This window comes from Zingiber officinale, chromosome 4A, assembly GCF_018446385.1.
Source record: "Zingiber officinale cultivar Zhangliang chromosome 4A, Zo_v1.1, whole genome shotgun sequence".
Classification (NCBI taxonomy): domain Eukaryota; kingdom Viridiplantae; phylum Streptophyta; class Magnoliopsida; order Zingiberales; family Zingiberaceae; genus Zingiber; species Zingiber officinale.
Window position 1 is genome coordinate 94,808,451 of NC_055992.1, and position 14,928 is coordinate 94,823,378.

The 14,928-nt window shown below is 33.2% G+C and overlaps 1 protein-coding gene, 1 non-coding gene and 1 pseudogene across 2 annotated transcripts; all 3 read right to left on the reverse strand.

The window, feature by feature from the left end:
* Positions 1-245: 245 nt before the first annotated feature.
* LOC121972508 (zinc finger protein ZAT9-like) lies at positions 246-890 on the reverse strand. Its single transcript, XM_042524168.1, has one exon. It carries the CDS (start codon positions 888-890, stop codon positions 246-248), a length of 645 nt encoding a protein of 214 aa, XP_042380102.1.
* A 569-nt stretch (positions 891-1,459) lies between these two features.
* LOC121970223 lies at positions 1,460-4,629 on the reverse strand (annotated as a pseudogene).
* Positions 4,630-4,737: 108 nt separating this feature from the next.
* TRNAL-UAG lies at positions 4,738-4,817 on the reverse strand. Its single transcript has one exon. It is a non-coding gene; the product is annotated as a tRNA-Leu (tRNA).
* Positions 4,818-14,928: the final 10,111 nt, after the last annotated feature.

Genomic DNA, 14,928 nt, shown 5'->3' on the forward strand with positions numbered 1-14,928 from the left:
ACATTGTAGATAATTGCAGATAGAAATATCAGTCAGTCAATGTTTCTTGACAATTGCAGTTGAATTGCAATGAAATTGTGGACAAACAGTCAATCTCAACACATTTTTGACAAGTGCAGTGAAATTGTCAAAAAAAACAAAACAAAAAGATAATTTTGTAAATATTAACAGAAACTACAAAGCAGCGAGGAGAGGAGGAAATTGATCGGCGGCCAACTCCCACCGCCGCCTCCTCTTCCATAACCCTAATCCATTCCTATCGCCGGCTGGTTGAGGTCGATGCTCAATCCCTTCTTTGGCGAGCACTCCGTCAGTGAGGCCGATGACATCGCCATTGCTCTTCTCGCCTTGACATGTCTCCTCTGCTTTTCTGTCCGGTCGTTGGCCGCCCGACGCTTCCGGTGAATGCTTTTGTGGCCGCCGAGGGCCTGGTACGAAGAGAATGCTTTTCCGCATTCCGAGCACTCGTAGCTACGCAGATCGGCCGTTGAAGGCGTCGCAGGGGAAAGCCTCTCATTCTTCTGCTGCCGTTGTTGTTTCAGCGCTGTGGACGGAAGCAGAGGCTGCTTTTTCTCCTGCGGAGGCAGAAGCGGCATTAGCCCAGGGAATGAGATCAGATACGGTGATTCTTGCTCCTGCGCCTCCGCCGGCGGAGGCGTCGGCGATCGGGAAGGAAGAAACAGCAGCTGCTTTGGGGATTGCGGCGGCGGAACCCCGCGGCGAAGGTCGAGCAGGGCACCCGACAGCATGAGGAGCCCGAGGATGCAGTCCTCCTCATCTTGACTGATGAAAACAGAGGGCGGAGGCGAAGGGCGACAGCCCTTCGTTCGCCGGCGCTTTATCCCCCAGGAGGCAGCTGGCAGCGTGCATCGGAGGAGTCTAGCGGCCATGGCGAAACAGAAACGGAATTTGCGAAGCAAGCTCTTCTTGAACCCTCGCCGTTTCGGACGGAGGAAAAGCGAGAATGTAGAGCGAGGGCGGGTGACGGCGCTATTTATAGAAGCGATCGGAAATGGGCCATTTCAGTCCTAATTCCCTAACGGTAATAAATTTCCTTCTTATAAATTGTAGTTTTAAACTCTTCTTAAATTAACTCTTAAAGGAGTCTTATAATATTTATAGATAAACATACTACATAAATAATTTAGTTTTACATTCACAAATAATTTATAAATAAATCTATTATAATTTTATAAAAAAAAAATTATAAATTTATTTTATTATTTTTTATTTAAATATATGAAAAGTATAGTAATTTATACACTTTAGGATTTTAAACTATTTATAATATATTAAGGATTAAAAAAATACTATAAATTTCATGAATATGAACATTGATAGTTCAACTCGCTTACCCACTTATTCGCAAAGCATAAAGAGTGTGGAAGCCCTTCACACCGACTTCGCAATTGCAAAGGATACTCAATAGATTCATGGTTTGCAAAATGCATAATAAATTCTAAGGATAAACTATCACAGCAGTAACAATTATACTGAACCAAAGTAATTTGATGTAACATCCATCATCGTATCATAACCAGGCCATAGCACCTTACAGATAATCGAATCGAACGAGTGAGAAGTCACTCGACTGTTCAAAATTTACAAGTAACACAGTTAGGTTAAAACATTTCGATACTGAGAAAAAGAAATTGAAGAGAACTTGAAGAATTAGAGCCTCCTTCCTCTCCTTCCACCATTTCTGCGAGTGCTGTCTGTGGGTATGGGAGTTACATCCTCTGTAGTACCAGGAAAAAAGAATTAAAAGAGGCTATATTTCGTGCCACAAAAACAAATAACTTTTTTAAGTTTTTAAAATCCCAAGCATGATGTAAAGTGAATAAATAGATTTTACTGAATTGATTTTGAAGATCCCGACATGAAGTGAATCAAGGAGTGATTTTGACCAAACAAGAACACTAGCAATTATGCACAAGGGGGAAAAGTTTGAATAATAATAGGAAAAGAACTTGCCGATACGCCCAATTTTCATGCCAGCTCGAGCAAGTGCCCGAAGAGCAGATTGAGCACCAGGACCAGGTGTTTTTGTTTTATTCCCGCCAGTAGCTCTTAGCTTAATATGCAAAGCCAGTAATACCAAGTTCCTACAAAGAAATGCAGGAGAAAACAGTTATGAGAATCAGTTTAAAACAAAGCATGGATATCGAGGAAAAAAAAACAAGTTGAAGGACAGACTTTGCATCGCTGTGCAACATCTTGGGCTGCAAGCATAGCTGCGTATGGAGATGATTCATCCCTGTCAGCCTTGACTTTCATTCCACCTAAAACGGCAAAAACTTTTTAAGTCCAAACTCATTTATCAAATAAGATAATAAAACAGGCACGAGTAAAAAGTAAGCTTGTGTGAATGAAAACAAAAGTAAGAAAAGAGACCAAATAAAGGACACATTTTACATCTCATGTAGATAAAATGAAGCTTCCAAGATTGCATGAGATGATAATTTATTCATTCAAGCATGCACCACAATTATTCAATACTCAGAAAAATGTTGCATTAATAGTCCTTCAAATTAATTGCTTCTACTCTGTTCTGGAAAAAAAAGAGAGGAATCTATCTCAACCTTGTTATTTCATGATTCAGTAATTCTTCTAGAAGAGAGTGGTTATCAAAAGTATACTAAAAACTTACCTAAGGGAGTAGGCTTAGCTTTTAAGTACTCCTCAAACTTCATAGAAAACTCAAAAAAGATGTGCATAAATATTCTTGGAAAGGATTTCATAAAATGAATCACTTGAGAAAATGAACATCAAATTCCAAGCACCATCAGATTGATAATTTTGAAGATAAATCAACAAAAAATTTTCATATAAGTTTAGGTTTTAGTTTAAATAGCATAAAAAAGGAATGAATATGAATGTGCTCCTCATCCATAAACTAAGCACCTTCACAAGAAAGTTGGCAAAAGGTATCCACTGAACAAAAAATAGATGAACAACATAAAAGATGCAGCACATCTATAATGCACATATTTATGGATAATCCAATGCCACATCAGAAGGGCCTAATATTCAATGAAACAAGGAGAGATCTCAAAGAAAAACTCTCTGAAACCAAAGAATTCATATTGCATGGCTATGACTCGAAACGCTTCCACAAGGTACAACCGTACAAGGAAGGCGATCTTAAGGGCCGTGCTTCAGAAACTGGAGAACAAGAGCAATAATCATTGACCAAATTGTTGAGCTCAACCATGCACAAACAGAGATAACAAAATAATACATGAAGAGGCAACTTGTTCCAACCAAAATCATGTCTAATAGCATTAAGCACAACTACTAAAAAGCCCATTTTATGACCATCAAACATGTTCATGCAGCTTAAGAAAAATAAAATGAATCACTTAAGAAAAATAAACATCAAATTCAAAGCACCATCAGATTGATAATTTTGAAGATAAATAAACAAACTTTTTCAGGTCACTTTAGGTTTTAGTTTAGATAGCATAAAAAAGAATGAATATGAATGTGTCCGTCATCCATAAACTAGGCACACTTCACAAGAGAGTTGGCAAGACGTATCCACTGAGCAAAAAACAGATGAACAACATCAAAGTGCAGCACATCTATAATGCACATATTTATGGATAATCAAATGCCACATCAGAAGGGCCTAAGACTCAATGAAACATGGAAAGATTTCAAAGAAAAACTCTCTGGAACCATAAAATTCATATTGCATGGCTATGACTCAAAACGCTTCCACAAGGTACAACCATAAAAGGAAGGCGATCTTAAGGGCCATGCTTCAGAAACTGGAGAACAAGGGCATAATCATTGACCAAATTGTTGAGCTCAACCATGCACAAATGGAGTAATAACAATATAATACGTAAACAGGCAACTTGTTCCAACCAAAATCAAGTCTAATAGCATTAAGAACAACCACTAAAAAGCCTATTTTATTACCATCAAACAAGTTCATGCTGCTTAGATAGCTTGCTAGTGTCAACTGAAGCTAAGAATTCACAATCATATGCAAAGTGAGAAAAAAGAAATATAGATTAAGTTAATACCTGTAATACGAACAAGTGTTTCCCTCCCAGACAAATCTGTAACATGCTCCAAGTCCAAAACAGATGAGAAAAAAATCAAAGCTTTAGTTCCTTTTCTAAACCAACAGATCAGAAAGTGGACTTATTTGACTCACAATGAAAGTATCATTAAAAGAAGCAAAGATGTGGGCAACACCGAACACTTGCTCCCCCTCCCGTACAGTAGGTCCAAGCGTCACATTCTCCTCCTTGGGCTCCCTAGTCTTCTTTCTTCCCGACTACAAAACCAACAGGCAATAAGCAAAAAGAGAAGGGGAAAAAAAATTGACTACACACTAAATCTGAAGTTACATAGGAGAAGAACATATCAAGTAAGTTCATGCAGGTGCAAATCTGCAACCTCGTGAATCCGCAGTTAACAGATTTCGACTAAAAGGGAAATCATTCGAGGTCGCAACACCATATTCTGTTGTGCAAACTGACGAATAACTCACCATGGTGGTAGTGAGACGAGAGAGCAAGTGCAACGAAGCCGGCGAGGGCGAGAAGCGGATCGAGCTCGGCTGGGAGGATGAATAAAACCTAATCGATTCACCCTATTTGTAGTGCTTCTGCGAGATTGGCTCGTAGTCGTAGATGGGTTAAATGATTCAAAAAAGGTTAGGCCATTCTTTATTTATTGGGCCGAGTCCAAGAAAAGGTTTAAATGATTAAAAAAATCATTTGACAGCTGTGGGATTTGAACCCACGCCCTTTCGGACCAGAGCCTAAATCTGGCGCCTTAGACCACTCGGCCAAACTGTCTTACATTTTTAAACAATTTTTTGTAATATAATATTATCTTTAAATTGTTTATGAATTGAGATTAATTATATTCAAATTTGTTTTTATTGAACTCAAACGCCTTGAGAATGGTTTACCCAACTTTCATCCCATCGAAAAATATCATGTAATCCTACTATTCGAACCGCGTGGGTATTATGAGAGTTGCTGGATTTTATTTTATTTTTTTATTAGTAAAAACGATGATTATATTATATTTACAATTCGTCCTTAAGTTAAATTCAGATGGGTCGAAGGGCTGATCGGACGTCTAGCAGGTGAGTCACTGGAAGGGAGTGACTGTGAGGACGCGTTCTCGGGAAGGGAATATTAGGCGTCGATCCGGCTTAAGATCCATTTCGGATATCTAAGTTGAGATCGTGACTAGATTTCGATCTCGAAAAGACGAAATCTAAGTCATACCTTTTATATTGAACTTATAAACTGTGCTAACACTTTGTTTTGCAGGATATACATTATCTATTTGCCTCGGACTAACCTTGTTTTGCAGAAAGGATGTTCCCTGGAAAAAGGTGGCCCGGAGGTCCGGGCGCCCGGAAGGGATCCGGGTGCCCGGGAGGCAACTTTTATCTTGATCGCGCGTCGCCACATGGAGCTCGCTGGTTGGACCTGCCACGTCTCACCAGGGCGCCCGGAAGGGATCCGGGGCACCCTGAGCCTCATATAAAAGGAGGGTTAGAGATGGAGCAAAAACACAATAACTGAAAAGAAGATTCTCTACTGCTTGCCTTACTGCTTTGCGCTCCTGCGACGCCAACAAAACTCCGACAACACTTTTCTTTTTCGATTTATTCATTTTTCGGTACTTCTTTTAGTTTCATTAGCATTTCTTGTACGTAAATTGTAACAAATTACGAATTGCTAGTGATTGCCCACCGAAAGCACTCAAAGAGTGCGGGCCTTGGAGTAGGAGTCGACACAAGCTCCGAACCAAGTAAAATTGGTCTGTGTTAGCATTGATTAATTTTTTCGCTGCATTTAACTTTGATCGAAGAATTTCTCGTAATCGATATTCAACCCCCCCTCCCCCCTATCAAAACATCACGATCCAACAAGGGGTATCAGAGCAGGTACCGCTCTGATTTAGTGCAACCACCAATCAGGCAAGGGGGTGATTTGTTTTTAAAGTTTTTTTATTTTTCGGCTTTCATCTTTTCGCATATCTCCAAACTGGTACTATTACCTTTTTGAATTTTTTTCCGTCGTAATTAAATCTAAATTGGTGCAACATCAATTTAGTTATTTTTACTTAATTCTTCCCGCACTACTAAATCCAAGACCAAGTCTTGGAACATCTCCATTTATTTTTTTGTACAGATTAAAAATGTCGCAGATCGAGGGCTTCAGCACAGTGCGACCTCCCCTTTTCAACGGGGATGATTTCTCGTACTGGAAGAAGCGGATGGAAGTATATCTAAAGACAGACTTCGATCAATGGCTGAGCGTCACAAGAGCCTACAAAATACCAGTAGATAGCTCCGAGAATCTACTGGATCCTGAAGAATGGACAACAGACTTAAAGAAGAAGGCATCAACAGAGAACAAAGCAATCAACACATTACAATGCGTATTAACCAGAGAATAACTGAACCGGGTCGGATCACATAAAACGCTAAAGAGCTGTGGGACAAACTGATCGAGTTGCACGAAGGAACGAGCGACGCCAAGGTAACAAAACGAGACTTGCTTTTAAATAGAATATTTAACATAAAAATATAGGAAGGAGAAACGGCAAGTCAGCTACACGCGAGGATCAAGGACATCCTCAACGGGCTCCACGCGATAGACCACCAGATGGAAAACAGGGATCTGATAAGGTACGCCCTAAATGCCTTTCCGCGTAATTCCTTGTGGGCATCCATCGTGGATGCCTACAAAATTTCTAAAAATTTGTCAAAACTAAAATTAGACGAATTATTCTGTGAATTAGAACTGCATGAGCAAACTAACGCTGGGCTCAAGAAAGGTGTAGCCTTATTTGCAGGTTCCTCAAAAGAAAAGAAGAACAAGTCTGAATCTGAAGAAGATTCTGACCAGAACTCTGAAGATGAAGAACACCTGGTGAACCTGGTAAGGAAGATGTTCACCAGGAGGAAAAGAAGCTTCAGCAAGAAGGACCTTCAAAAGATCAATTCTCCAACCGAATCGAGGAGTGTGACGTGCTTCAGATGCAACAAGAAGGGCCACTACAAGAACGAGTGCCCGAGATTGAAGATCGACAAACCGAAGCCGACCAAAACGAAGGCCCTCAAAGCGACGTGGGACGACTCCTCCTCAGAAGGATCAGAAACAGAAGATCAGAAGCACCAGAGCCACCTCTCACTGATGGCCTGCGAAGCAGAGTCGGAAGAAGAATCGGAAGACGGATCCGAACCCGAATCAATCCAGAAGTCCGTACTCGTTTTCGAAGGTTCCGAAGAGGTATTCCTAACCTTAAACCGGAAATTTTTTAAAATTATTTCGTGCTTAAATAATAAATTAGTTAAATTAGAAAATGAAAACAAATTGCTCCTCGAGGAAAATCAAATCCTCAAGGAACAAGTTGTAAATAATAAACCACCTCAAGATCTAACACTTGAGGAGGAGAATTCATCATTAAAATTAGAAATTAATAATTTAAAAAATATGTTAGAAAAATTTACAACCATATCCAAAAATTTAGACTTAATTCTAAATAATCAAAAAGCATGTTATAATAAAACCGGACTCGGATATAAGTCGAACTCGAATAAAACTTTTAAATCATTAGTAACTCAATACAAATCAACAAATAAAGCCTGGGTTCGGAAAGCGTGTTTAACCACTCAAATAGGACCTAACCAATATTATATCCCTAAAGATAAAATATACTACGTAAATTCAAATAAACCAAATAAAAAACCAGAACACAAACCTAAACTAAAAAATTTAAAATCTAAACATATTAGAACTCAACAAAATTTGAACTATCACCAAGTAAAATATAATTATAAAAGAAATAGACATAAACCAAGAACTAAAAATTAAATTAATGACCATTAATTCAGGGGGAGGCTCCAAAATAGCTGGCACCTCCAAAACTAACCTACCCGGCAGGGTAAACCTAACCAATTTACCCGATAGGGTAATTAGGATTAGTTAAAAATGGTTCAAGTTTAACTTGAAAAATGGTACTGGTTAAATATTGGATGATAGTACGTTAGGGAAGCTTAGTCTATGCATGTCTAGGAAGATATGGCTTCGACCTAGTGCATTTGGCTAAGTGGAACTGACCGAAGCTACCCTTTATGGATCTTAACCAGTTAGACCAAGGTTTTGTACTAAGTCCAGTGGATAGGAATATTTGGAAAACCTCGAAGGCATGGTTACTTTAATGATGTCCAAGTGACTCACCATAGCCCAGAAATTTATCCAGAGAACGCCTATTTGTTGAACCCAAAGCAAAATCTGAATCTAACACAAGTTAAAAACAAACCTTAAAATTGAACCTAATACATCTCACAAAAATATAGGATCCCTGATTGAAAATTTAGATCGGGTGAGTTGACTAAGGATCAAAATTAAATTTAAATTTAAGATTAAAATTAAAATTAAAATAAAAATAAAAATAAAAATAAAAATAAAATAAATTAAATAAAATTAAAAACTAAATTAAAAACAAAATTAAATTAAAATAAAAATAAAATAAAATAAAATAAAATAAATTAAATTAAATTAAAATAAAAATAAAAATAAATTAAATTAAATTAAAATTAAATTAAAATTAAAATTAAAATTAAAATTAAATTAAATTAAATTAAATTAAAATAAAATAATTAAATTAAAATAAAATAATTAAATTAAATAAAATAAAATAAAATAAAATAAAATAAAATAAAATAAAATAAAATAAAATAAAATTAAATTAAATTAAAATTAAAATTAAAATTAAATCTTGAAATTTAAAAATTTATTTTAATCTAAAAAAATTATTTTAAAATTTTATTTGAAACTTAAAAATTTATTTTAAAATTAACGTTAAAAACTATTTAAACTTAAAAAGTATTTTAACTTAAAAAGTATTTTAACTTATAAATTATCTTAAAAACTATTTTATCTTAAAAATTATTTTAAAATTAATTTAACTTAAATATCATTAAAAAAATTATTTTAAAAATTATTTTAAAAAAAACTTTTAAAAACCATTTTAAAAACACTTTTAAAAATTATTTTAAAAACTTAAAAAAAAAATCATTCTAAAAAGTCTTTAAAAAAAAACTTAAAAAAATCATTTTAAAAAAAAATCTTTAAAAAAAAATATATTTTAAAAAATTTAAAAATCATTTTAAAAATTATTTTAAAAACTTTTAAAAATTATTTTAAAAATTAGTTAAAAACTCTTTTAAAAAGTCTTTTATAAACTTTCAAAAACCATTTAAAAAACTCTTTTAAAAAAATATTTTAAAAATCATTTCAAAATTCTTTTATAAATTATTTTTAAAATTTTTAAAACTCATTTTAAAAATTATTTTAAAAAAAACTTTTAAAATTATTTTCAATTCTTTTAAAAATAATTTTAAAAACTTTTAAAACTCATTTAAAAAATTCTATTAAAAATTATTTTCAAAAACTTTTAAAAATTATTTTAAAAATTATCTTTAAAACTTTTAAAATTCATTTTAAAAATTATTTTAAAAAAACTTTTAATTTTTTTTTAAAAATTCTTTTAAAAATTATTTAAAAAACTTTTAAAATTAATTTTAAAAATTCTTTTTAAAATTATCTTTAAAAAAACTTTTAAAAATTATTTTAAAAATTATTTTAAAAACTTTTAAAACTCATTTTAAAAATTCTTTTAAAAATTATTTTAAAAACTTTAAAAACTAATTTTAAAAAATATTTTGAAAATTATTTAAAAACTTTTAAAACTCATTTTAAAAATTCTTTTAAAATATTATTTTAAAAACTTTTAAAACTCATTTTGAAAATTATTTTAAAATTCTTTTAAAAACTTTTAAAACTCATTTTAAAAATTATTTTAAAAAAACTTTTAAAAATTCTTTTAAAAACTTTAAAACTCATTTAAAAATTCTTTAAAAAACTTTTAAAAATTATTTTAAAAATTTTTGAAACTCATTTTAAAAATTATTTTAAAAAATTTTAAATCATTTTAAAAATTCTTTTAAAAATTATTTAATTTTTTTTTAAAAAAAAATTATTTTAAAAACTTTTATAAGTCATTTTAAAAATTCTTTTAAAATTATTTTAAAAGCTTTTAAAAATTCATTTTAAAATTATTTTAAAAACTTTTAAAAATTAATTTTAAAAATTAATTTTAAAAATAATTTTAAAAATTCTTTTAAAAACTTTTAAAATTTTATTTTAAAAATTCATTTTAAAAATTCTTTTAAAATTCTTTTAAACATATTAAAAATTCATTTTAAAAATTCTTTTAAAAATTCATTTTAAAAATCATTAAAAAAAATTCTTTTTTAAACTTTTAAAAACCATTTTAAAAATTCTTTTAAATTCTTTTAAAAAATTCATTTTAAAAATCATGTTAAAAAAATTCTTTAAAATTCTTTTAAAAATTCATTTAAAAATTATTTTGAAAAATAATTTTAAAAATCTTTTAAAAATTATTTTGAAAAATCATTTTAAAAATCTTTTAAAAAATTATTTTAAAATCATGTTAAAAATATTTTAAAAAATTATTTAAAAAATTTAACTTAAAGTAACCACTAATATTAATTTAAATTTATAATCAAAACTGAATTAAACATATGTTAATTGCCATTAAATATATTGTAAAAATCATTTTAAACTCCTTTTAAACACTGTTTTAGAAATCCCTTAAAATTATAATAATAAAAAAAATTCTTTTAAACTCATTTAAAACTTAGACACCTAACCAAAAAAAAACTTAAATTCCATTATCTCAAACCTTAAACTTAATTATGTAATTAATAAGTAGTACTTAATTGTTAAAGTCTAATTTTATTTGAGAACTAAAATTAACTTGAATTAAACCTTAAGTGTGTTTAATAACTTTAACTTCAGGCTACTTCAAACTAAATTAATCCTACTTAAAAGGAAGTATATAAATAAATAAATAAAAATAATTATAATTAACACTTTCATTGACCAACTCAATCAATTAATACGAAATTTAAATTATGTTATTAAGTATTAAATTATTAAATCAAGTAAAAATTAATCAATAAATTATTGATAATGGCTAACTATTATTGATTTAATAAAATCTAATCTTATTTAACCTTAAACTGAAGCTTAAGCACCTGAATCTAAAATTAATTATTGATTAATCAAACTCAAATAAACAATTATATCAAGGATACAGAGATAATTATGTAAAACACTCAGGTAGAAAAATGTGTTAGGGCTTTGAAATTTAACACACTCAAACTTTAGCATTATATTAAGAGGGAGTAATAAAATAAGGAGGATTAATTCAGGGGGAGATTTATTTTTTTAAGTATCTCCTTAAGTGTTATTTTTTTTAAAAAAATATCCCTTTAGAAATTTCTACCTCAATTTATTTAAAAAAAAAATTGAAAATCTTATATTAACTATTCTTAGCAAATATTTTCAAAAGCTTTATTTTAATAATGTCAGATTTAGGGGGAGAATTAAATCAACTTATTTTCATACTTAGTACAAAAATTATTTTTTCCACTTTAAAAATAATGCCTTCTCTTAAAAATTCCCTTTTAAAATCTGATCTTTGGAAATCCAATTTGATAAACCTTAATTTTTCACAACTTAATTTTTGAAAATAAAACTTTGAAATTTTATTCGCAAAGTTTGAAATTTTACTCTACTTACACTTTGAAAACCAACTTTTGAAATTTGATTTTATAAACTAAGGCTTTCAAAAATTGAAGATTTTTCAAACTCAGTGTTGAAAATTTAATTTTAGAAATTAATGTTTGAAAATTCTTTTGATAAATCTATTGTTGATAAAACTAAGCTTTTGAAATTGGATTTTATAAACTAAGGTCTTTGAAAATTAAATCTTTTACAAACTTAGTATTGAAAAGTGTTTTAAAGGTAAAACTATTTTGAAAATTTAAACCTTGATCTTAAAACCTTGGTTTTGAAAACTCATGTTTGAAAAATGCTTCAAAGTTGCAAACTCAGCTTAATCAGTTTTGAAAAGTAAATAGTTTTTAAACTCAGCTTTGAAAATTTTGATTCTTCATGTTTGAAAAGTGTTTCAAAACTGAAACTTAGTTTGAAAATTTAAACCTTAATCCTAAACCTTGGTTTTGAAAACTGGCTTTGAAAATTGTATGTTACAAACTTATATTTGAAAACCGGTTTTGAGAATTGAATTCTACAAACTTAGCTTTCAAAATTAGATTTTTCAAACTTAATGTTGAACATTAAGTTAACCAAATAGAAACTTAGTTTTTGGAAATTAAATTTTATAAACTGAGTTTTGAAATGAGTACTTTACAAACTTAAATTTGAAAATTGAATTTTACAAACTTAATTTCGCAAATTGGAGTTTAAACTTAGTTTTGAAAATCATAGTATACTTAAACTTGAAAATTTAATTACTACTTAGCTTCTGGAAAACAATTTTAAACTCCCCCAAGTTAACTTGATATCAATTCTTAAAATTCCTTTTCACTCTGTTTGTACTCTGTATTGTTAATGATGTCCTTATTTGATGAATGCCAAAGGGGGAGGGATAGGTGGTTAAGTTAGAGCAACTAAATGTAAATTTGAAAAACTAACTTAAAACCTTAAAACCCTCAAAAATCATGCTTGATTTTTGCATATGTTTTAACTAACTTAATCCGGTTGTCATTCCATCAAAAAGGGGGAGATTGTTGGTGTGGTTAGCACTAACGGTCTAACTCAAGTTTTGATGAATGATAAATTAGGTTAAGTTAGGTTTGTCGTTATCTAACACTTTGAACGAGTGTGCAGGCTAAGTCCAGACAGGTCGACGGGCTGACCGGATGTCTGGCACGAAGTCCAAGCGGGTCAACGGGCTGACCGGACGCTTGGCGAGAAGTCCAGCTAGGTTGACGGGCTGACCGAATAGCTGGCGAGAAGTCCAAGCGGGTCGACGGGCTAACCGGACGCTTGGCGAGAAGTCCAGACGGGTCGAAGGGCTGACCAGGCGTCTAACAGGTGAGTCACTAGAAGGGAGTGACTGTGAGGACGCGTTCCCGGGAAGAGAACATTAGGCGTCGATCCGGCTTAAGATCCATTTCAGATATCTAAGTCGAGATCGTAACTAGATTTCGGTCTCGGAAAGACAGAATCTAAGTCATACCTTTTATATTGAACTTATAAACTGTGCTGATACTTTTTTTTACAGGATATACATTATCTATTTACCTCAGACTAACCTTGTTTTGCAGGAAGGATGTTCTCTGGAAAAAGGTGGTCCGGGTGCCCAGAGGTCCGGGCGCACGGGAGGCAACTTTTATCCTGATGGCGCGTCGCCACGTGGAGTTCGCTGGTTGGACCTGCCAAGTCTCACCAGGGCGCCCGGAAGGGATCCGGGGCACCCCGAGCCTCATATAAAAGGAGGGTTAGAGGTGGAGCAAAAACATAATAACTGAAAAGAAGATTCTCTACTGCTTTGCGCTCCTGCGACACCAATGAAGCTCCGACAACACTTTTCTTTTTCAATTTATTCATTTGTCGATACTTCTTTTAGTTTCATTAGAATTTCTTGTATGTAGATTGTAACAAATTACGAATTACTAGTGATTGCCCATCGAAAGCACTCAAAGAGTGCGGGCCTTGGAATAGGAGTCAACACAGGGTCCGAACCAAGTAAAATTGGTCTGTGTTAGCATTGATTAATTTTTTCGCTGCATTTAACTCTGATCGACGAATTTCTCGTAATCGATATTCACCCCCCTCTATCGAAACATCACGATCCAACAATCCAGATAGGTTGATGGGCTGATTGGATATCTGGAAAAAAATTCAGCTAAGTCGACGGGTTGACCGGATAGCTGGTACGAAGTTCGGATAGGTCGACGGGTTGACTGGATATCTGGTACGAAGTACAGCTAGGTCAACAGATTGACCGGATAGCTGGCATGAAGTCTAGACAGGTCGACGGGCTGACCGGATGCCTGACAAAATGATAAGTTAAGGTAAGTCACTGGAGGGAAGTGACTTGGTGAGGACGCGTTCTCCGTTTGAGGGAACAGTAGATATCGATCCAACCTAGATCTATTTCAAAAATCTAAGTTAAGATCTTGACTATATTCTGGTTTTGAGGAGACAGAATCTAATTACTACTCTATTTGCTATATTATGCTAACTTTGTTTTGCAGGGTAATATAATTTTTGTTGTCTCAGACTAACCTTTTCTTACAGGAAAATGAGTTGCTGGAAAGCCAGGTCCGGATGCTCGGAATGCAAAAATCTATCTCAACGCCAATTTGGAGCACGCTGATTGGATGGGTTGACATCACGGTCCAAGCGCCTGGAAGGGATCAGGTGCCCGGAATTGCTTATATAAGAAACCTTCTGTTGGGGTAATTTCCCTAGGTCAAGTTTGACCAGTTTGACTAAGCTTGAGTTGAGTCAAGTTTAAGTCAGGATTTGAGTTTTGATGTTTGACAATATAATGAGATTGCTGGATCAATCGTCCGATTGTGGAGATGGTCAAAGGGTTGACCAGGTTGACAAGAGCACAAGTCAAGCAGGTCAAGGTTGACAGGAGACTTGACGGGAAAAGTTCTAACTAGAGGTTAGATATTTGGAAAGTCCTAGTGAGGAGCTAGGCAAGAGAAAGTCCTGATAAGGAGCCAGGTAACGGGAAAGTCCTAGTGAGGAGCTAGGCAGGAGAAAGTCTTGATGAGGAGCCAGACAACGGGAAAGTCCTAGTGAGGAGCTAGGCAGGAGAAAGTCCTGGTGAGGAGCCAAGCAATTGGAAAGTCTAAGTGTGATCTTGGCAAAGGAGAAAGTCTTGGTGAAGAGCCAGGCAAGTGGAAAGTTCAAGTGTGATCATGGCAAAGGTTGTAAGTCCAAGCATGTGGTCTTGGCAAGGTAAGTCCTAGTGTGACTTGGCAAGGAGAACTTGATAACTAAGATGAGGCCGAAGGAAGCTCTT

What these genes read in the sequence shown, in the direction of transcription:
- LOC121972508 (XM_042524168.1), bottom strand. Translation starts at nt 890, where the DNA reads ATGGCCGCTAGACTCCTCCGATGCACGCTGCCAGCTGCCTCCTGGGGG.